The 22,098-nt window shown below is 39.1% G+C and overlaps 1 protein-coding gene across 1 annotated transcript in view; it reads right to left on the bottom strand.

Moving 5' to 3' along the window:
• The window catches only part of LOC124612894 (centrosomal protein of 290 kDa-like), a 220,283-nt gene that overhangs the window by 123,565 nt on the left and 74,620 nt on the right, over positions 1 to 22,098 (bottom strand). The window contains exons 13-15 of the mRNA XM_047141357.1: positions 14,062 to 14,247; positions 7,521 to 7,686; positions 709 to 907 (exon numbers count right to left, since the gene is read on the bottom strand). Of these exons, the coding sequence (XP_046997313.1) occupies positions 709 to 907; positions 7,521 to 7,686; positions 14,062 to 14,247 (551 nt within the window). The remainder of the gene's footprint in view (positions 1 to 708; positions 908 to 7,520; positions 7,687 to 14,061; positions 14,248 to 22,098) is intronic.

The raw sequence follows: 22,098 nt of genomic DNA, 5'->3' as shown, positions 1-22,098 counted from the left end.
TTTAGACTACTCAGAGTGAAATGGCAACAGGGACTGGTGGAATTTTTAATAGTTTCTACATAATTAGCCAGTTGAAATACATACCAGATTCTGATACAATTTCTGATAATTTTTAGATAATTGGTCCCTTTCAGAGTTCACATTTACCAAGAATTTTTGATAAAGCAAGCAGTTGTTGGTGAGTGGAATACAAAGCAGATAAAAGAATGGATGCACAAAATTAATAATTGACATCCCTAACATCCATTTATAGCATGAACTTGGAAAGTACTCTATGCTTGAACATGGTGACATGTCTGGTGAAAAAGGATGCTCTCCCACAGAACAAAGATATATACATAGAGGTATGAATTACCTCTACAAATACGTGACTAGCTTGAATAATTTTTCACTGACAGGATCCAGTTTTTTTATAACCAATAACAAATATTCAACACCCAGTGGATGTAATTTCCCAGTTTTACAATGATAACTGTAAAAAGGGAGATATATGTACTGGAGAAAGAGAGATTCTAAATTGACTTTTAATAGTGGCTTACTGCCTTCCCAACATCACTTTTCGGCCACAATAATGACTGCTGCACACATTTCTGATTTACAAATTCTATTATGTAAACCATGACACATTCCTCTTTCTTATTTCCTACAATTTTATGAGCAAATTTTGTTTTAGAAATTTTAGGGAAAAAATTAATGAAAAACACTCACATTTAAAACCTTGAGTAACTGGATATTGAGCTTCGCTATGATTTCAGCACTTGAAAGTGGCATTTTACGAGGTTCAGTTTCACATATAATGAAGTTATCAGTCTCTTCAGGTGTTTCAAGGGCTGCCAGTTTGTTATGTAATTCATCCACCTTCAACAAAGCTTTCTGAAGTTCCTTATAATTTTTCTGGTCCTCACGCCTGTGAACATGCACTACATTTATTTTACTATGGCCAACAGAACACAAGCACTGTAATAACATACACAATACTTATTTTGGAAAAATAAGTTCTTCAAATAATTTTTCTTGACTATGACACTGCTCTACATGTCAACAACAACAACAATGATATTATGACTATCTTGGGCACTGAATGCAGTTTTCATCACTTGTTACACATCCACATAAAAATTATTTCACTTTAAATAATGGAAGAAGTGAAGTTAATAATTCACCATACAGTCAAGGGGTATAAATGTACACTAACAGGACTGAAAATACTGCTAAGAGTTTAGATGATGTCTTTTTTCATATCTAACAGAATACACATACACTGATCAGCCAGAACATTATGAGCACCCACCTAATAGCCAGTATTCCCACATTTGGCTTGGGTAACAGTGGCAACACATCACAGCAGAGAAGCAATGAGGCCTTGGTAGGTCACTGGAGGGAGTTGGCACCACATATGCACACACAAGTCACCTGATTCCCGTAAATTCCGGGGAGGTAGGCAATGAGCTCTGACACCACCACTCCGTCACACTCCTGGCCTTGTGTCATGGTGTGTTGTCTTGTTGAAAAATGCCACTGTTGTCAGGAAACACGAGCATCGTGATCTGCAACCAGTGTACGATACTCCTTGGCTGTCATAGTGCCTTGCACAAGCTCCACTGGACCCATGGACGCCCACATGAATTTTCCCCGGAGCATAATGGTGCCCCTGGCAGCTTGTCTCCGCCTCACAGTACAGCCGTGAAGGAGCTGCTGCCCTCAAAGATGATGGATTCGCGCCATCGGCACCAAACCATCCAACACTCTGTCACTGCAGCAACATCCAGTGCTGATGGTCATGTGCCATTGTCATGGTGCTAACATTGGCACATGCATGGGTCATTGGCTGCGGAGGCCCATCGTTAGGAGTCTTCAGTGCACTGCGTGTTCAGACACACTTGTACTCTGCCAGCACTGAAGTCTGGTGTTAGTTCCATAACAGTTCACTGCCTGTTCTGTTTTCCCAGTCTGCCCAGCCTACAATGCCTGGCATCTGTAATGAGGAGTGGCTGCTCAAACCCATGATATCTGGATGTGGTTTCACCCTGGTTTTGCCATGTGTTGAAGACACTCATTGCAGCACTCCTTGAGCACCCAATAAACCGTGCAGTTTCCAAAATGCTCATGCTGACTCTCTGAGCCATCACAAACTGCCCTCGGTCAAACTCAGACAGATGGCACACCATCCCCATGTCACACATGGACAGCACACTCACTGATACTACATGCACCAATAGTGTGTCTGACCAACAGTCATTCCTCACCAGGTGACACCTTGACGGGTTTATATCTAGGTCAGTGGTCATAAAGTTCTGGTTGATCAGAGTACACATACACACACACACCTGCACCTGCTTGGACACACTGTCCTGGCTACATTTTACAACCACTGTAGCTCAACTAGGGTGATGGGATGTACTGGGAGGAGTAGGTGAGGGGATAACAGAGGCATGGATTGGGAGTTACAATTACAGGGAAGGGTTGCTGATGGCTGCAAGATAGAGACATCAATTTGATGGGAGAGGAAAGAGGTACCAGTGAGCTCATTCTGGTGCAGGAAGGAACAGTTGTGTCTGCATGTGATGCGTAATGATGCGGAGAAGTGAACTGGGAAACAGTGGGGATAGAACATAGGTAGAGGAAGACTGCAGAGAGAAGGGTCTGAATGTACATTTAGTGAAGCAGGAGCTGAGTGGAAAGTGATGGAAATAAGTGTTGGGCAAGGTTAGTGGAGATTGAGGGCATGAGGTTTGTGGGACCAAAGGATGTGTTGTAAGGATGACTGTCATCTCCGTTACTCAGCAAAACTATTACTATGGAGGGGCGTTTGTGAAGAAGTCATTAAAGTTGGGTTAAAGTTGAGCACATTATTCTCAATAGTGCGTTCTGCCACTGGGTGGTCAACTCTGCTCTTGGTCACAATTTGATGGTGACCATTCAGTTGAAGAGACACCTAGTTATTGGTTATGCCCACTTAAGTGGCTGGACATAAGTCACAACAGAGCTGGTATATTACTTGACTGCTTTCACAAGTAGCTCTTCCTCTTTTGGGATATAATATGCAAGTGACAGGACTGAAACAGGATGTTCTGGATGGGTGGATAGAACAAGTGTTGCACCTGTGTTGTACAGGGATATGATCATGTGGAAAAAGCTTGGTAGTGGTTGCTGTATCAGGATGGCCTACATTTCCAAGAGAGGGTGGATAGCAGAATATCACATTGGGAAGGATGGAAAGTATTGTTAGCAGAATATTCGTAATTTTCAGACACAATGATAAATAGTCAAAGCGATGGCAGTGAATATGATTAAGTTGTTCCAGTCAGGGATTATCTTTAGAAAAGAGGGATGCTCTTTTGCAGCTGGTCATGAGAGCAGTTGGAGGATTAAGAACATATGTGGGTACCTAAAAGAAATCTTTTTGTGGACTATATATGGAATGTATTGCCTGTATGTAAACAGCTTGGTAAGATTAGTATTTTATCCATCCTCAGCAACTGTAGTCCTATGTAATGAAATAATAAGCAACCAGTAAGACCTTCAACATGCTGGGCAAATGAATGCTCATAACTGCAGATATGGCACCCGCAGGTGGCCTGATCTTCTGGAAGAGACTCTGTAGTGTGAAAAGGATGGTGGCTGTCAAAACTGAGGTACTGCTGGTGGTTTATGGGCTTGATGAGAACAGACATTTGCATGGCACCATCAGAGGGATGACGTTCAAAATCCAGGAAGATGATTCAGTGGGCTGAAGAGGGCCAGGTAATGTGGGTGAAAAGGGAGAGGTTATGGCTGTGAAGGAATGAGTATAGAGTATTTGGCCCTGGGTTCTCGTCTTGAATCAACCTCAACCAGATGGTAGGTTTAGGACCTTGGGTGGCTAAGTAATGGGGCAGAGGTGGTAGAGCGATGGCAAAGGCAGCGGTTTGTGTCTTGGATATGGGAAGCAAGCCTATAGGTGATGGGTTGGAGACATTGGTAAATAAGAGACAAGATTATTTCTTGGGTGCACAGTAATCAGCTAAAATGGTGTTCCCAAAGTGGTTAAGTTCATGGATTTCTGGAGGCTTGGAGAAGTTAAATGTAGGGCACTTTGAATTTGACAATGCTAGGCATGTGAGACAGCACGTAGATGCTAGAAAGTGACTATCTGTCACTGCATCTTCATCTTTCCTATTACACTACTGGCCATTAAAATTGCTACACCACAAAGATGACGTGCTACAGACGCGAAATTTTAAGTGACAGCAAGAAGATGCTGTGATACGAAAATGATTAGCTTTTCAGAGCATTCACACAAGGTTGACGCCGGTGGCGACACCTACGACGTGCTGACATGAGAAAAGTTTCCAACCGATTTCTCATACACAAAGAGCAGTTGACCAGCGTTGCCTGGTGAAATGTTGTTGTGATGCCTGGTGTAAGGAGGAGAAATGCGTACCATCACATTTCCGACTTTGATAAAGGTCAGATTGTAGCCTATCGCAATTGCGGTTTATCGTATTGCAACACTGCTCCTCGCATTGGTCGAGATCCAATGACTGTTAGCAGAATATGGAATCGGTGGGTTCAGGAGGGTAATACAGAACACCGTGCTGGATCCCAATGGCCTCATATCACTAGCAGTTGACATGACAGGCATCTTCTCCGCATGGCTGTAACGGATCGTGCAGCCACGTCTCGATCCCTGAGTCAAAAGGGATTTGCAAGACAACAACCATCTGCACTCACAGTTCGACGATGTTTGCAGCAGCATGGACTATCAGCTCGGAGACCATGGCTGTGGTTACCCTTGACGCTGCATCACAGACAGGAGCGTCTGCGATTGTGTACTCAACGACGAACCTGGGTGCACAAGTGGCAAAATGTCATCTTTTCGGATGAATCCAGGTTCTGTTTACAGCATCATGATGGTCACATCCGTGTTTGGCAACACTGCAGTGAATGCACACTGGAAGCGTGTATTCGTCATTGCCATACTGGCGTATCACCCGGCGTGATGATATGAGGTGCGATTGGTTACACGTCTCGGTCACCTCTTGTTCGCACTGACGCCAATTTGAACAGTGGACGTTACATTTCAGATGTGTTACGACCCGTGGCTCTACCCTTCATTCGGTCCCTGCAAAACGCTACATTTCAGCAGGGTAATGCACAACCGCATGTTGCAGGTCCTGTACGGGCCTTTCTGGATGCAGAAAATGTTCGACTGTTGCCCTGGCCAGCACATTCTCTATATCTCTCACCAACTGAAAACGTCTGGTCAATGGTGCCCAAGCAACTGGCTTGTCACAATATGCCAGTCACTACTCTTGATGAATTGTGTTATCGTGTTGAAGCTGCATGGGCAGCTGTACCTGTACACGCCATCCAAGCTGTATTTGACTCAATGCCCAGGCGTATCAAGGCTGTTATTATGGCCAGAGGTGGTTGTTCTGGTACTGATTTCCCAGGATCTATGCACCCAAATTGCGTGAAAATGTAATCACATGTCAGTTCTATTATTATATACTTGTCCCATGAATACCCGTTTATCATCTGCATTTCTTCTTGGTGTAGCAATTTTAATGGCCAATAGTGTACATTGAACATATGGAAGAAATCCTGGTCACAGTTGTCACACAGTAGTAAGGAGAAAGAGATAATGGCTGTCCATGTGAGCATTCCTGGATGAAGAATGTAAGTTTGATAGCTGACCTGCAGTAATTAACATCTTTTTACGTGCTTGTCCACTGGTACATATTTAGTAATACTGTATATGTAATGCAGCTAAATACCATAATTGCACAGGTTACAGGAGTTTTACAGATGTGTGTGCTAAATTGGAGTCTTGTAAACCGTTGCTGCTGTGTGTGTGGTCTTATGTCAGAAAACAGGTTTCATGCAGCTCTCCACACTAGTGTCTTCATGCAACATACATTAATCTGAACTTTTCTTTTCTTCACAATGTAATTCAGTAACTCCTCATTAGTTACATGGTCTAACCATCTAATCTTCAGCATTCTTCTACAGCGCCACATTTCAGAAGCTTCTATTCTCATCCTGTCTGTAATGCTTATTACCCACATTTCATTTCTGTACAAGGTTACACTACAGACGAATACCTTCATAAAAGACTTCCTTACACTTAAAATTATATTCAGTGTTAAAGAATTACTCTTTTTCAGAAATTCTTTCCTCACTATAGCATCTAAATTTTATATGTTCTCTACCTTGGTCACTGTCAGTTATTTCGATTCTCTGATATCAAAACTCATCTATTGGTTTTAGTATCTACTTTCGTAATCTAATTCCCTTGGCATTGCCTTAATTTAATTCCACATCTATACTTATACACATAATCCGCAAGCCACCCTATGGTGCATGGTGGAGGGCACATTGTACCACTACATGTAATTTCCTTACTGTTCCACTCACTAATAGAATGAGGGAAAAATTACTGCCTATATGCCTCCAAACAAGCCCCATTTTTCCTTAAGCGGTGGCAGTAGGGTCGTTCTGCAGTCAGCTTCAAATGCCAGTTCTCTAAATTTTCTCTATATCGTTCCTTAAAAAGAATGTCACCTTGCCTCTAGGGATTCCCATTTGAGTTCCCATTAACAAATCTAGCTGCCCCCTCTGAACTGCTTTGATATCTTCCTTTAATCCAACCTGGTGGGTAACCCAAACACTCGGGCAGTCATCAAGAATGGGTTGCACTAGCGTTCTACATGTGGTCTCCTTTATACATGAACCACACTTTTCTAACACTCTTCCAATAAACCAAATTCAACAAGCTCACTCCATTTCATACTGCATATTCAACTCTATTCCATTACCCTTGTTTTAATTTTGTTAATACTTGTCTTATAATCTGTCTACCATTCATGATCGTTGTCAGCGAGGTCTACAGAAACAATTTATAATATATTTTGATTCATTCCACATTTCTCAGGGTCCTCCCTCATGATGGATTTAACCACGTGGTTTATTTCAAATTACTGGAATGCACCTGCATTTTTATCGAGAGACCATTACAGACTTGTGAGTTTTGGAAACTCCTAACTTATTGGTCAGCAACTGTATTTGACATTGACATAAATTAAGAGACAATGCTATGAGTTGTGCTGCACAACAAACCCGGATAGCTCAATTGGTAGACAGCATTTCTTGTGAAAGGCAAGGGTCTAGACTTGAGCATTGTTCTGAGACAAAACTTTAACTTGCCTCGAAATTTCATTACAGTGAACACTGTTACAGAATAAAATATTCATTCCGACAATTTCAAAGTCGACAAATCCTTATCAACATTTGATTGTTCTTAATCATGCAATCTTCTTTCGCTACTCACATTACTCTTCACTGTTTGTGTCACACTCTTTAGTTTTCTTTCCAAGTAACAAAACTTATCAATTTTCTTTTTGATAGTTTTATATATAGGTTTTCTGCTAATCATGCTTGTGATATCATTACCAAAATAACAGAAAGTCCAGAGGTATCTGTGAGATGAATAATAGAGAAAATTTCTTAACAATAGTATGAGAAAATATCCATACTACCTTAATTTATGAAGCTGATCTCTCAGTTCAGCACTGACCCCCTGTGAAATATGAAGTTCTGCTTGCAACCTCATAGCTGGATGGTACCAACCAGCCACATGTCGAGCATCTAATGCAAATAACAACCTCTCGAGAACTGGAGCTTCTAAGTGAACTATGCCGCTGCCTTTAAAACAGAAGATAATACAAAATAATTCAGAAATATATCTACTTCAACTGAAACATTTTTGTATGTATATTGTAGAAAAACTGTCATGCTCATGAACTAAATTTTTGAGCACTTAATCATCAGCAAAATAACAATAGAAAAAAAAAGAATACAGCTGTACACATAGTGTACAAGATGAAAAATGCAGATAGGACATAGCCAAAATAAATAGAATGAATTTGAATGGCTTTTTTCACTGAGTTTAACAACCACACTGATCACACCTTAAAAGTTTAAATCTCAAGCAAAATAACAATTGTTTGAACAAACCAGAAGTTTTAATCTGACAGTAAGTTTTTAAGTGATTGTAGTTGTTTCCAAGCGAGGAATGAATATTTAGCTGGGTCACAGGTGGAAGTAAAAACAATTACAAAAAACATGGAAGTCAACAAATCAAACAATGGAAAATCCAGAATGGAATGTAACAATTTTGAGAAGTAAAGTTGCTACTCACCATATAGCGGAGATGCTGAGTCGCAGACAGGCACAACAAAAAGACTCTCACAATTAAAGCTTTCAGCCATTAAGGCCATTGTCAGCATCTCCGTTATATGGTGAGTGGCAACTTCCTTCAACAGAGATTCATTAGACTGAAAAAGGAACAAAGCAATATCAATAATGCATGCACATCACCAAACTGGGCATAAGTTTCATCAAAATAATAAATGATGGTGACAACATAATGCCAATCTTTAAATCAATCTGGTATTTAAAACTATATGAAAGAGAAAGGAGTAAAAGTGGTGAAAACAATGACAATAGAATCATATGAAATACTCGCTGTACCTGGCCACACTTTGCTGTGGCTGTCTGCTTAAAAGGAAAACAAATAAAAGAGAAAGCAAATGTATCTAATATTTATAGGAATTGGATATATATCCTAATCTCCTTCTCTCTCCTGTCCCTGTCAATCGCCCCTTAATCCTTCCTTTTTCTATCACCTCCTCCTTCCGCTTCTCTCTGTCCATCTTCTCCTCCCCTCCTTCTCTCTCTCCCTTTTCCCCTTTCTTTGTCTATCTTCTCCATCACCCCCCCCCCCTCCAAAATCTCCAACACCTCCTGACCTCTCTCTCTGTCCATCCACTCCTTTCTGTTTTCTATGTCCCTTTCTCCAACCCCACTGTCCATTTCCTCCTCTTCTCCTCTCTCTCTCTCTCTCTCTCTCTCTCTCTCTCTCTCTCTGACCCTGAGCTTTGTTTACTGTTATTGCAAATTCAGATTCTGTAGTAGTATTCTAATCATAAACCAACAAGCCACAAAAACAGCTTTCCTGTTTGCTGACAAATACATGCTGTTGATCACATCAACGTGGTTTTAAAAAACTGAAACCCTTTTTCAGACAACTGAAAACACACTGCGAGCAGCAGCACCAGTGCATGATGGGAGTGGCAACTGAGTTGGGGTAAGGAGGAGGCTGGAGCGGGGAGGGGGGAGGGATAGTATGGTGGGAGTGGCGGACTGCAAAGTGCTGTAGGTCAGACTGAGGGCCTTCAGTCTAATTTACAGCATTTCGCTGTCCACTGCTCCCACCATACTATCTCTCCCCCTCCCCAATCCAGCCTCCTCCTTACCCACACTCAGTTGCCACTCCCATCATACACTGGTGCTGCTGCTCACAGGGTGGTTTCAGCTGCCTGAGACTGCAGTCATGTGGGTGAGTAGCGTTTGCACTAGTGTGTGTGTGTGTGTGTGTGTGTGTGTGTGTGTGTGTGTGTGTGTCTCTTTTGTTGATGAAGGGCATAATGGCCGAAAGCTATAATTGTGAGAGTCTTTTTGTTGTGCCCATCTGCAACTCAGCATCTCCACTATATGGTGAGTAGCAACTTTCCTTCTCATAATATTGTTACAGTCCATCCCGGATTTTCCAATGTTTGATTGAAACCCTTTCTGCATTTTCCACATCACACCTTCTAGGAGTCGGAAACAAACAAGCGTAATGATGGTATGTATCAAGTAACAGAAGTTTTACCTCTAAATTCGTGTACATAGCTCTTAATGTAAATGACAACAGGGTTTAGTAGATTGTGACAACAATTAATATTAGAGAATCTGTTAATCAACAATTTAAAAGAAAATACATGTGCCTATTCAGGATGTTTACAGTGTACTAAGATACTTGTTTCTTAAATATATCTAATCATCTTACAAACTGTTAACTTTACAAAATCATAAGCTTATCCTAAAGATAGTATCACAGGTTTGTCCTACCCTATCAGAGGCAGTGCCATCTGTGAAAGCAGTCAGGTCACATATTAGTTCCGCTGTAATTCTTGCACACAGGGTGCAGATGCTATCAGGTGACTATCAGTTTGTCTCTGGGTAGTTACAGCTATTATTGGCTAGCCACCAAGAGGCCCAATTTCATGCATTGTGTGCATACACAAAGCAGTTGGCACCCCTGCCCATGTGCTGTATAATCATGTATGCTAAGATCAGGTTGCCTTACCGCATGCATGGCAGCTGTTTGTCTGCCATGCCCATCTGCAACAGTAGGCACCAAGCTGCCCACCAGCAGTCACTCAAAGTGGAACAAGTCAGTCTACACAAGTGAATGTCCACAACAAAACTGTGGCTAAGAGCAGAGTTGATCACCCACTGGCAGAACGTACAGTTGAGCATAACAGACTTGATTTCAGTCTCAGTCTACATCTACATCCACATACATACTCCGAAAGTTACATATAGTGTGTGGCGGAGGGTACCCTATACCACTACTAGTCCTTTCCTGTTCCACTCGCAGACAAAGCAAGGGAAAAATGGCCACCCATATGCCTCTGTACGAACCCTAATTTATCATATCTTATCCCGATGGTCCTTATGCAAAATGTACGTTGGCGGTAGCAGGATCATTCTGTAGTTAACTTCAAATGCTGGTTCTATAAGTTTCTCAGTAGTGTTCCTCAAAAAGAATGTTGCTTTCCCTCCAGGGATGCCCATTTGAGTTCCCGAAGCATCTTCGTAACACTTGTGTGTTGTCTGAACCTACCAGTAACAAATCTAGCAGCACACCTGTCAATTGCTTTGATGTCTTCCTTTAATCCGACCTGGTGCAGATCCCAAATGCTTGAGCAGTACTCAAGAATAGGTCTCCCCAACATTTTCTTTCATTTCATATTACTTAGCAACATAAAGCCCAAATAATTAAATGAGATGACTGTGTATGAAATAGGACACTACTAATGCTATATCTGAACATCATGGGTTTGCTTTTTCCTACTAATCCACATTACCTGACATATTTCTACATTTAGAGGTAGCCATCTAAGTCGTTCTCTATCAACATATAGTCACTAACCTTTGACAACCGCCCACACACCACAGCATCATCAGCAAACAATAGCAGATTGCTGCTTACCCTGTCCACCACATCATTTTTGTGTGTAGAAAGTAGCAGCAGTCCTATCACACTTCCCTGACAACAACCTTGTTCCTCAGGGATACTCGCCATCAAGAACAACATATTAGCTTCTATCACCTAAGATGTCTTTGTGCCCCTGACCTACCTGGCAACCTATTCTGTAGGCTCATACCTTCATTAACAGTCTGCAGAAAGATACAATGTCAAATGCTTTTCAGAAATCTAAAAATATGCAAGCTGCCTGTCGCCCTTCATCCATAGTTCACATTATATCTTGTGAGAAAAAGGCAAACTAAGTTTCACACAAATGATAATTTCTAAAACCATGCTGATTTGTAGACATAAGATTTTCAGCTTGCTTCACAAACCACAAACCTGAATCCTCCCCGCACTTCCAGCCCCCACCCCTCCAGCATTTGTTTCTCTGAATTACACAGATGAGAGCTGTCCTTGCTATACATTCCTCAATCACACACACACACACACACACACACACACACACACACACACACACCTCCACCAACTTGCCAATAATACACTCTCATACATTGAAAAATACAATACATTGCATTTGTAAACAACAATCCACTTCAATGTCGTGATTTCAAAATTTCCATGCAAATATAATAACTATTTATATAAGTGGTTATACGGGCAATTATCATCAAATAATTATTGTTAATATTAATAGTGATCATTGAAACAATTATAAATGGTAAACTGAAAATTAGGTGCAAGTAAAAACCTTTTCTGTTAAAACTGAAACCACTGGAAAAATTTTGTATTTTCAACTTCATGTTCTTGGCAGGAAAACAGGTTATTATGTCAGATATGTGCTTGTGCAAGTCATAAGTTTGACCTTGTGACGACTGGTCATACTGTGAGAATAATTTATTGAAGGAGTTAAAAAAATGTGGAAAGTTCAAGAAAAATGCTGTAACATTTCATTTAATAGATATAAAACCCAGAAACAAGCAGAAATGTCATACCTTTTAGACTAAAATTGTGCCAACAATAACATAAAGGTGGAATGGATAGGAACCAGAATTTAAGTAAAAGAAAATCATTTTAATAACATCAATTTAAAATTCATGAACATTCTAATTTCTACTTCTTAACAGAAGCTGGCAAAGTTTTGTCTAGCTTATGTGGCTCTTGACGACTCAGCACCTCTACTATTGTTACCTTTACTCTTGCACTAGTACTTTGAAATAACACATTTGGACAAATAATTTTTATATTTTTTTAGGAATATTCTTATACATATTGAGGCACTCCAAAAGTTTTATGGAAGAAATACAAATTCCATATCTATGTCTCAAAGTATTTTCCTCCAAAATGCGTTCATCTGTGCACTCTCTCAAGTAACTTAGTGAATGCTCCATGAAAAGCTTCCTAGAGAAAATATTCTTAAATGCTTAGTGAGTCAACAATGGCTTCTTGTGACTTAAACCAATGAATATGGATGGTTTCTTTCATTTTCAGCAAGAGGAATAAATAATGCAGGGCCAGATCTGGACTGTTTGTTGGACATTGAAGTATTTGGACTTGAGAATGCTCAGGGAAACTTTTGCCTTCATATATATTGTGATTCCACATCTGCTTCTCTTGGTTTCTTTTGCTATGTGTAGTAGGAGACATTAGAAGATACAAATCTTTGGTTACTGTCAAATATTTTTCAAGCATGATTGTGGCAGTCTACCCCTTAATGTATTGATTAAATATTTTCCACTTACTCCTTGTTCTCTTCAGTTTACTTGAAGTTATCAATGAAGAAGATTTGGATATATGAATGCCATTACGCTCTGCATCAAACTGGCACTTTGCATCAATATGCAATGACAAGTGACTTTTAATCATTTTAATGGCAGACAGTTCAACAATAGAGTTCAGGAAAGCCTGTATTGTGTGCTAGGCACTAAATGTTAGGGAAATTCTAGATGGAACTTAACTGTCTAATTATTTCATTCATATTTCAGAATGTAAAATTATTTTCATTAGGTAGAGTATTACTGAAAGTCTATACAACAATGTAATGTACATGGTTCTCGTATATTCATCACCATGTCACAAATCGAGTGGTTGTTGAGCAAATGAACACATATTACAAGTGTGGGTAGTACTTTCAGCTGATAAAACTCATTGTTACAGAGCAGAAACAGAGTTGATTATGTCATGTGGAGCTTGCAGAGTATCTAACTTAATAATACAAGTAAACATTTCAAAGAACAGTAACAGTGGAAGTAACAACAGGTGTCATGAAGTGAAATAGCAACACACCTATATTCTGTACTGTACTCTCAAAATCTTCTGTTCATGAATTAGATAGTATGGTACTCACCAAGTGAGGAACTACTAGATATGAACACAGACACATGCAAAGTTCAGCAAGTGCCTTCTGGAATCCATTAACATAAAATATATTTTTTGTATACTGTACCTTTCATTTCTAAATCATTTCCTTTTTTATGTAATTACAAAATGGTGGAAGTCATGGGTGTGTGAATAAAAGAAACACTAAATGTAATTTCTCAAGCAACCAGTTCACATATAAACACTATAAAATTTTAAAAATTCTGTACATGTAAATGTTGTTTCAACTTAATTGTTACATTCCTGATACTTGCAACAATGCTTTAAGCTGAATGCTTGTAATACATCATTATTTTCAAAGAGCGACATTCTCAAACTTTTAAGGATGTTTCTTATATTCGAGAATTTACCTTGTCAATAAAGTGTGTGTTTTAGGAAGCAACAAATAATAATATTTTGAAGCCATTAATTGGTAGTTCTCCTTCCAAGATGAGCAATAACTAAGATTCAGGGTATGAGGATTATAAGATGTGATGTGATGTCCAAATGTTGTAAATCATTAGTGACACATGATACGAATGTCTAATGATAGTTTGTTGCAAGTGAATGTAAACTTTCTCACATTACACTGTCACAACTAAGCACAAACAAACCATAATTACCATCTTGCTTTTGAATACTATCCAGAATCTCATGCATTCCCTTTCTTAATGCTTCATTTTCTTCTGTCACAGCCTGCAACTTCTCATGCATTAAATTTGCTTCTTCCTCTGATGCTGCAACATTAATCTGTTCCAACAGCATGTCTTTGTGATCTTGGGTGCTCTTGTAACTCAACCTCCGTTTCCCTGGGGAAACAAAAAGTTAAAATTTCATAGGGTTATGGTCAGTGACAGTAGACATCACAGGACTTTTACAGTTCCACAAGACAATCTGTTCCAACATTATCAAACCTCACTTCATTATTGTATTTTAATACTACAAAACTGCACCATGAACTTATCACCAATAAAATAAAATTTCAATGTTTTCATATATGAATTTGTTGAACAATGTGTATTTAATGGGGATAAATGACATAGAGGATTTTCACCATGGACTACTGGGAAAGCCAAGTCTTGCAATATCTTGATGTGACTGCTTCACCATGGCATAATGAAAGGTCTCAAGTGAAACTTGGAAACTCTGATGATGTCACTTTTACTCCAAATTATATATATTAAAATAATAATAATTATAATAATAATAATAATAATAATAATACACAGGCAGCCAATGAACTTTTATTTATAGAATGTATACACTTGTCCTTGTTTTTTAGGTACTCCAAATAAATAAATAGTTATTGAATCTGGTCATCACAGCTACAGATATTCAGGCTTCCCCCAGACATTGGTAATTCTAAATGAATCACTGTTCTCTTCCTGCTTTAGTTCACAAACTGTGAAAACAGCATTTTTAATTCTTACATATGTCTTACTTAGAGCTATCAAAACTTATAAAATCTGGGATGGAATAACAACATGTATTGGATAGATTGCCACTCACCACATAGAGGAAGCTTAAAGCATAAATGGTGACATTTATTAGTAGACTGTCAGATATACACTGATGGAAAAAAAGGTCATAGCACCAAGAAGGAGTTGTGCAACATAAATGTAATTTGGTAGGCAAGTTTCAATATCTGAAAGATTATGCCTACTCGAGTTTCACACTAGACGCATAATAGTGGCACTAGCTGTGCCACTATGAGGATGCTGTAATGGTTGTGAGCATTAGTTACCTCTGAGATTGGACGTAGCGAGTTGATGATACTCAAGAATATCTTTAAGGCAACAAAGATGCGTTTATAAATACCTCCCCGAGTTTGAACGAAGTCGTGTAATAGATCTATGAGAAGCTACTTGTTCCTTCACCGATATTGTGGAAAGACTTGGCAGGAATGTATCCACTGTAAATAACTGCTGGCAGTGATGGTCATGAGAATGTAAGGTTGAAGGAAGATCAGGTTCTGGATAGCCACATGGCACTACTGAGAGGAAAGACCATCGTGTTTGGCATAAGGCTCTGGAGCATCATACTGCATTTGCAGCAGCAACTGCCACCATAGTGACACAACAAACTTCTGAAAATCAGTTACTTCAAGGAAAGCTCCGAGTTAGGTGCCCTGTAGCATGTGCATTCCACTAACCCCACACCAAGGCCATTAGCAACTTCATTGGGGTCAAGGAAGAGCTCACTGGAGGGCAGAGTGGAGGTGAATTGTGTTTTCTGATGAAAGCTGGTTCTGCCTTGGTGCCAGCAATGGCTGTGTGTTGGTCAGAAGGAAGCCAGTTAGAGTCTGCAACCAACCTGTCTGTGTGTTAGATACACTGGACACACACCTGGAGTTATGGTCTGGGGTGCGATTTTGTATCACAGCAGGAGAACTCTCGTGGTTATCCCATGAACACTGATTGTAAATTTGTACAATATTCTGGTGATTTGACCTGCTGTGGTGTCATTCATGAACAGCATTCCAGGAGGTGTTTTCCAACAGAATAATGTTTGCCCACATAGTGCTGTGGTAGCCCAATATGCTCTACAGGTGTCAACATGTTGCCTTGGCCTGCTCAATCAGCAGATCTGTCTCCAGTCAAGCACATATGGGACATCAGGGGACGACAAATTCAGTGTCATCCACAAATCCTGTATTGACCAACCAACTGCAACAGGCATGGAACTCCATCCCACAAACTGACATCTGCCTCCTACACAACACAATGCATGCATGCTTGCATTCAATATTCTGGCAGTAACACCAATAATTAATGTACCAGCATTTCACATTTGGAATGGCTTATCTTGGACTACATTAACCTGTGATCTTGTGATATTGATCACTTAAATATGTTGCCTAGACAAATGTATTCTTGAACTCTCACACACAAGGCCATTGTCATCTCCTGATGCTGTGGCCCCACTTTTAAATTTTAAATACCCCTGTCTGTCACTTAATGCCTCCTCTGTGTGGTCAATAGCAATGCACTAATTCACATTGTTGTTACTTAGAGCTGTGCAACACAGCTTCTAACAGTTTTTTATTTTTTTCAATTCACTTATATTTCACTTCAGAAAAAGTTTTCTCCTTTTAGGATATTAATATCTCACCCTCCAATCAATTTAATTTGTAGTCCCATTAGCTTCTTGAAAATATGTTTTAACATGTTAACAAATGAGTGGACTTCATTTTCAATAAGTATTGTAACACTTTTCTTAAAACTTGATTTTAACAACTTTGGATGAACTAATTTTCATAATTAATGTACACTACATCCCATTAGCTAGACTCAGAATACCCACATGATACAGTTATGTGAGTGCTAGAGTCAAAGTTTTAATTGCCACTTTAAAAAAAAACTAAGTTACATAGTTAATTGTTTATTTGCAGATAGATGTCTGCAATCCTGGTACACTCTGAAATCCATGTGCCGTAGAACTATAGAAAAGCCAAAACATAATGGTGGAACGCAGTGATAATGTGAAGTATCATGCAGTAATTCATTGTCCGTATTTAAAAGGATATAATTCAGCTGAGTTGGTGAAAGTGTACAGCAACAATGCACTATCATATGACATGGTGGTTAGATGGTGTAGATGCTTCTGGTATTATCAAAAAAGTCTGAATGTCAAAGAAGTAAGTGGCAGACCATCTCTCTGTGAAGAACAAGTGAAAATCAGTCATGAATCAGTTTTCAACATCCTGCATGACATTTTGAACATAAAAAACATAGCTGCTGGGCTCCTTGACTACTCACACCCATTCATGATGGATCGAGGCAGCAGTGAAAATGTTGCAGCTGTGTCAAGACAATGCAGATGGCTTCTTGAGCCACATAATCACCATAGACTATCACTATGACCCTGAGACAATAGAGCAAAGCAGGTATTGGAAACATGTGAATTCAATATGCTGACATATCAATGAAAATAATCAATGTTTGAAACGGTAATATAATTAGATATACAGTGGAACTTCAATTTTACATTCCCTGATTTTATGTTTTTCGAGATTCTACATCATAAATTCATAGCCCCTGTGAAAAACCCTTAAGATCAATGCTAAAACTATTGACTTTTGATGTGAGTGAATGAGTTATAAAAGGCAAAAAACAGAGGGTTTGCACCATGGGTCATGATGGTGGAGTTAAGGGAATATTTTAGGCCACTGCGGAGAGGGAAGAAGTGAGAGAGGAAATGCTGACACAATCCACAATCGCCATTGCCAACACAACTTGCTATGTTTAGCTTCACCGTGCTATTACAATACGACTGCTGCTAAATTGTGGCAGCAATGGAAAAACAGGCAGTCAATGCCAAGAATTCTGGACTGAGCCAATATGTGATGAAGGGGCCCAGGCAACACCTTTTCTGGTGCCACTAATAACTCAGACTCATCTTTTTGCACGTATTTTTGATGTAATGTATTCAGTAACAAGATCGATCATCAAGCTTTTAAATTTCAATGCTGAGTCTCCAAGAATATGTTTGGTCAGAATCAAGGAAACACCTGTTTCTGGCTAGTGAGCTCTTATTGGGTGGTGACTAGTTACATCATCCAACAGCGAGTGCAGCCACCACACCACACTAACACACGTATTAAGTGTATAGACATTAGCCTATGAAACACTCAAAAATTCCTAAAGTACTGGATTATAAAGTATAAACAGGCAAAGAAGCTATAAATCAAAGTTGGTGCAAGAATTTCATTCTTCTCTTCCTAGGTAGCAATTTCACCAACACTCATAATGTCAACTGACATAATCAAATCGCAAAACCATAAACAAACAAGAAATAAATTTCAAAATTTTACAGCATATAATGGATGTATTAGGGGAAAAAATGGGTTTTGGCACTATTAATACCATACGGTGCGTAACTGGAAGGACTATCACTTTCTCTAATGATGTACGAGGTAATTGAGCCATTTCCCAACACCCTGCTGCCACAAACTATACCTTAAAACACATTGTTTTGAGAGTTCTTTCATTTTGATCTCACCCTGGAAAAAAATTGTACCGTACTGGTTAAATAAACTGAAACTGTAAAAAACAATGAAAACTGCCGGATTACATCATCTCAGATGTTGCAACATCTTGGATGTTTGTTTTCCACCTGTAGCAAATTCTGTATATAGCATGGTGATGTCATGCTACCGCCGTTGCTTCTAGCATATAGAGTGATAAACAGCTTACTTGACAGCTTGCTCCAAAGTACGGCTGATTTGATCAGTATATAGCAAATGGACTGGCTGTGGCTTCCACTTAGGTTCAATTTATATAGTTATACCTCATACACCCTTCACTACCTGTACATTAATTTTAGTTACAGAAGTTCCATTCGGAGCCTGTCGAAAGAATCCAGAACGTATTGTGCCTCTATCGACTGCATCCAACTTAGGCTACTCCGTTTGCTACGTGCAGCACCACAATTAACAGGACATGTTCAGTCAACAGTTGTACAGGGACTTGTTCATCTTTGTTGTAGTCCTCAATGGTGTTTAATATGTTGTGGTTACAGAGGGATTATTATAAATTTAACAGATTGCTGGGACAGAGAAGCATTGAAATCACAGCAGTCTTAACTTTCTTTCATATTCATTGGTACAAATAAGTACCACTAGTGAAGAAAAACTTGTGTGTATATTTGTGCTTTCGTGAAGCCTGCTTCATTTACACTACAGGCTGAAGACTTTGAACTGCAAACAGCATGCACTGGCAATACTGTAGAATGCTCCACTTTGACTACTCAGCACAATGAATGAGGAAAGGTTTACAAGCATTACTAGAGATCACTGCAGTTGAGTCACCACAGTACGCTGCACTGCCATTGGCTACAGAAGGAAAACACACACCCTCCAATGTCTTTCACCACACTTTACAGTTTTGGTTTAATTCACCATGTCCATCAATTTTGCTCTTTTTTTCTGGCTGTGCACAAAGGAAAGATCTCTCAAAAAGATGTGTTCGCAGTATGTTGGAAAATAGCATGAATATCTTATACCCAAATATCAACTTGAATTTTTTTATAGGTTTTTATTTGCCATTACACATCAGCAATTTCTTTAAGAACTGATGAAACTCATTACGCAAATTATTGAATAAACATTGTGTTGTACATTTAATTTCCTTACAAGTTTTAATCACACATGACAATTACTTATGTTTTGGCTCATGCCTTATGGGTTTCACTATTTACCTTGATTCTGTATTTTCCTCAATTTTGAGTTTTTTATGTCTGGACTGCATGAAAATGTAAAACAAGGGTTCCACACATTAAAAATCTACTCACCAAGCAGTAACAAGCTATGGAAATACGTAAGTACCATTTGTGAAGGAAACTTGTGCATATACATGCTTCTTGCAAAAGCATCGAGTTGAAAGGAAGAGGCATGAAGAAAAAGGACTAGTGAGGTTTAGAAAATCAGAGAGTTATAAGACAGTCACCAAGAACCTTGGGTCAGAGGAGACTTACCAGATGGAATGAGAAGTAAAGAGAGCTAACAGGCACCAACGATCAGTCTTTCCTGCTCAACAAATTTGGTATGTCTCCCCTGACCCAGGGTTCTGAGTGACTTTTCTGTAACTCTCCCATTTCCTAAATTTTTTGAGGTCTTTTCCTTCATCACTCTTCCTTTCCCTCGAACTTCTCTGCCAGAAGAAGGTACCACTGTCTTTGAAAACTTGCATATTTCAATGTATTTTAGTGTATTCTCCTGCCTCCACTTGGTGAGTAGAATTTTTATGCATTCAATATATTATATCTTGAAAAATATGCTGATGTTTTTTGGGACTGCTGTGGTGCAATGGACAAACCATCACAATAGCATACTACTGAAATATGCTGATGAGGTTACGGGTGAATGTCAAGATGAAATATTACAGGAAACTGTATTTTTACTGCACGACAATACACCATCTCATTTTGCACAGGGCACAGGCTGCTTCTACTTGAGCCTGACATGGCATCCAGTGACTCCTTCCTCTTTCCTCAGGTTGAAGAAACCCTTGCATGACAATCATTTCCAGAATAGTATTGACAAAGGTTGATAAGTGTTTCTTGTGTTGAACTGTACAACAACAATAAGTGTTTCTTGTTTTGAACTATACAACAACAGAGTCATATGTGAATTGTCATCTTACTTCCACATGAAAATTTCCAAGGATATACAATCTAAATGATTTGAGGTCTCAGAGATTAGTACGGAAATATCAAGAGAATAGATCCATGCTTGGTAAGAAAAGATCTATAAACCAATAATAAACTCTTGTAACCTTGGAAAAGTGCCCAAGAAAATCATTGCTACATTTAGCACTTCAGACTGTTGTGTCAGTAATATCCACTTACAGATTCATGCACAAATTCAATCTGAAACCCTACAAAGTAACAGTAGTGCACTGATTGACCAACTCAATTACTGCTCATACAACGTAGGCTTTCACGGCCAGTATTGTCTTCACTTAAAACTTCCAGGCTGATAGGCTGTGGTCGATGTATAAAACTCTCCCCTGATGTTTCGTCTCTGACTGCAGGAGACATCCTCCAAGGTGCAGTGCTTTACCTCAAGAGTGTCTCCCAAAGTCAGAGATGAAACATCAGGGGAGAGTTGCATACATCGACCATGGCCTATCAGCCTGGAAGTTTTAGTGAAGTTAGTTACTGTTGCTAGGTTTCAGTACTGATGACACTAATGTGTACAGAAAAGTATTGTCTCGGAGTGAACGTAGGAGGATTCAGGATAAGCTGGATAGAATTTATATTTGGTATGATAAATGGCGTCTTGTTCTAAATGTTAATGCAGATGAGAAGAAAAAACAATACTGGAATGTTCAAATACAGTATTAGTGGTGTGCAGATGAGAAGAAAAAACAATACTGGAATGTTCAAATACAGTATTAGTGGTGTACTGCTTGACACTGTCACATCAATTAACTATCTAAGAGTATGAAAAGAAACAAGCATGTAAGGTCTGTTGTAGGGAAGGCAGTTGGTTGACTTTGATTTCTTGAGAGAATTTGAGACAAGTGTGCCTCATCTATAACAGAGACCACATACAGAATACTTGCATGAACCATTCTCAAGTACTACTCCTTGTTTGTGATTCTCACCAGGTCAGATTAACCCAAAGTCAAAACAATGTGAAAAAATATACAATTTTATTTTTTCACAAAATTAACATTAATTAGCATAATAAGCAATATATATAAGTGGACACTGGTCAAAAGTAAACACTCAAATGTTTTACGGAGGCAGTTTCACTTTAGAATCTAATTTAAACTTTTCACAGAAATAACCTTAATTATCATAGTAACTAACAAATACAAGAAGATACTGGGAAAAAGTAAATGTTTAATTGCTATAAGGCGGTAGTTTCATGATTGAATCTCTAGAGAGCACAGTTTTCAACCACCTCTCATTTCATACGATATATTTGAATGCAAATTCTCAGTTTTCTTAGATGCAATCTCACATCTAAAAATTTCCATGAACTCATAATGTCTAGAAGAAATTATAGTCCTAAATAACAGGCAGAAATGGGTCTAAACTATAATAAGTTTTGTATGAAAACTAGAAGTTGCCCCACTGGCTTTATTTCAAACCGCTTAAAAAGTCATACTTACTTCACTGTCAATGATCTCAATACAGCCACTATAAAAAGA

Source organism: Schistocerca americana, chromosome 1 (assembly GCF_021461395.2).
Source record: "Schistocerca americana isolate TAMUIC-IGC-003095 chromosome 1, iqSchAmer2.1, whole genome shotgun sequence".
Taxonomy (NCBI): domain Eukaryota; kingdom Metazoa; phylum Arthropoda; class Insecta; order Orthoptera; family Acrididae; genus Schistocerca; species Schistocerca americana.
This window is presented reverse-complemented; position numbering and strand designations above follow the sequence as displayed.